The sequence below is a fragment of the Haliaeetus leucocephalus genome, unplaced genomic scaffold (assembly GCF_000737465.1).
Source record: "Haliaeetus leucocephalus isolate CR32 unplaced genomic scaffold, Haliaeetus_leucocephalus-4.0 Scaffold751, whole genome shotgun sequence".
Lineage (NCBI taxonomy): Eukaryota > Metazoa > Chordata > Aves > Accipitriformes > Accipitridae > Haliaeetus > Haliaeetus leucocephalus.
The window spans coordinates 5,354,106-5,356,613 of record NW_010973187.1 but is presented as its reverse complement, the minus strand read 5'-3'; the positions used below and the strand labels follow the sequence as shown (position 1 = coordinate 5,356,613).

The 2,508-nt window shown below is 47.5% G+C and overlaps 1 protein-coding gene across 1 annotated transcript in view; it reads left to right on the top strand.

Moving 5' to 3' along the window:
- The first annotated feature begins 2,162 nt into the window (after nucleotides 1–2,162).
- Nucleotides 2,163–2,508, top strand: part of PRKAR2B (protein kinase, cAMP-dependent, regulatory, type II, beta) — a 98,013-nt gene continuing 97,667 nt past the window's right edge. Inside the window, exon 1 of the mRNA XM_010581091.1 lies at nucleotides 2,163–2,377. Coding sequence (XP_010579393.1) covers nucleotides 2,163–2,377 — 215 coding nt within the window. The remainder of the gene's footprint in view (nucleotides 2,378–2,508) is intronic.

The window sequence follows — 2,508 nt, the reverse complement described above, 5'->3', positions numbered from 1 at the left end:
AATGACACATAAAAATTAGTAGCAACTAATAAAACTCATTGGAGAGGTGTGAACTGGTACTCTCATTACCTAACTGTTCGCTCTGCTAGACATAACACATTTTGGGACAGCTGTCCTCCTTACGAGGATTTAAAAGCAATTTAAATGTCAGTGCAAGCTCCTTGGAACAGAAAGTACCTAAGGAAACCAGATGACACCAACTTCAACTACAAAGTCCACTGCTATCCTTTGAGATACACCAAAACTCAAGTCTCACTAGACACAAATGTTTTGGGCTGTTTTGAAATTTTTTAAAAATAATCGTTCTTTAGGGTGCCACCACTTAGGAATTTCTTTATCAAATCATCCCAATTTTGCATACAAACATAGAAGACTGGCTCCTGAGGCTGCAGGATGAGAAGCAATCTCCTTTCATGTCTGGGAGGCTCTGGCAAGCTAGGAAAGTCCTTGATTAGTTGGCGAAAGATGCCATGCTGATGGTAAATTCCTAGAATAATAGAGTGCCTTGTCTGGCTAAGAGAAAACCTCAGAGATGACAATCCTTTTAGTCCTGGAAGACTCCAGGAAATAGAATCTTCTATGCTTACAGAACACCTAGTGCCTGGAAGGCACCAATTACCGATACTTCCCTTCCTGGAGGTTTCCTCAGAGCTTAGGTATTTCTCAATCCGGTCACAAACAGATCAGCCCTCTCAGTGCTGTGAGAGGGCTTTTGAGCTCCTAAATTTGTAAATGAGCCAATGTGGCATTTCTAGCTAAACCACCCTCTAGAATGACTAAGGTATGCACCTCTCCGTAATGTACAGATGTCAGCTCTCCTGCTGCACTTGATTCTTGGCCATTGTAATGTATGTGGCTACATGCTACACCAGCAGTGCTTTGTAAAGGCAGCTGTGGTCAGGGTATGCCAGCACTGGGGCATGGCATGAAGCGTGGGTGTGCTGGCTAGGCTGTTAGGACCCCCAGACCACTGCAGCAATTCTTACACCCTGCTGGTGGAGCAATCTTCTGCAGCCCAGGGAGCACTCGTGGTCTGCCCCCAGAGGACTTAGCTTGACCTTGAAGATGTTCCTCAGGCTGGACAGTGCTAAACATCAGTGAATTTCACTTCAAAAAAGTACTTCGTAATGGCTAGCTGTAGGCTTTTCCTGCAGAGATAAATGAAGCCGCAAGATGTTGCTCAAAGGTATTCTACAACTGCATTAGCAGAGGAGTCTCTTGCCTGCTATGGAGCAGCAACATCACCCACGCATGCATGGATCACTTGTTTCGCTAATTTGCCTGGTCTATAACACTTTGAAGATCCAACTTGTGATCCAAGCTCCATGTGAAAATGTATGCACAGGGAGCATTGGGTTCCACTTGGAAATGAATTCAATTAAAAATGGCTTTGAGATCCAGATCTGTGTGAAAAGCATCATAGGGATTGCTGTATTTTGTTGTCACTTTACTTTCTTGAAGTCAGGTCTTTCAGTATCTTGCTACTACTAACTCGAATTTTGACTGCTTATCTTAGCCTAAGCCCTTATGAAGTATATTTCAAGGCAATTTGAGTAATCCTGAGTGTTCAGTAAAATCAATTATCAAGCACCCAAGTAGTCCCAACCTTAGACTTTTTAGCAGTTAATTTGCTCGGTGCATAAAAGTAAGTCTCTAACAGATATTTCTGGAACCCCAAAACGTTGGCCAAATGTTGAGAGGTGATTACGAATCAGGCGGTGATGCAGTTTTCATGCGTTCCAAGGATCTCACTTCTGAGAAGCGTTTAGTAAAGCCTTATGAAAAACATGGCACCCGTAATTGCTACTTACTTACTTAAAACGTTTAAGCTTTCTGGTGATGACAAGCAGCACCTACTTACCACTGTGCTAAGTAGCGTCTGCAGCATGACTTGGAAGAGTGTCTGCGCTGAGCATTGGCACTCGGCAACGTTTAAATGAGACTTTTTTTTTAACAATTGTTTCTTTCTCCAGCTAAATTTTTCACGGACCTTAGACAACCAGCTGACAAACAGGATGCGTCTTCTAGCGCCACATCACCCCTCGCATCCTAAATAATATAGATGGATATAAATAGATAGCGTATCTATGTATATGAATGATGTGTGGGGAATTTTTTTTAAGGTGGTACATGGCCATGAAAAAGCTCGGTCGTAACCAGCGATGAAACGCTACATCCACCATCCGTGGTCCTTCCCTGAGCGGGGACATGTCCGCTCATCAGGAAGCCCCGCCGATCCCCAGCGCCGATGCCTGGATCCACCGCAGGGGGAAGGCACCCAAAGCCTAGGGCACCCCGGGAGCCACGGGGAGCCGGGAGGCGGCGGTGCCCGGAGGCGGCGGCCCGGCGGGGCAGCGCCCCGGCAGGGGAAGGGGCCGTGAGGAGAGCCCACGGCGGCCGGGGCCGTGAGGGGAGCCCAGCGGCAGGCCTCGGGGCGGGGGTTAGCAGCACCGCGGCCAGCTGCGAGGGCTACCTGCCCGCCCCGGCGGGGTTCTCCGCCCCGCCGGG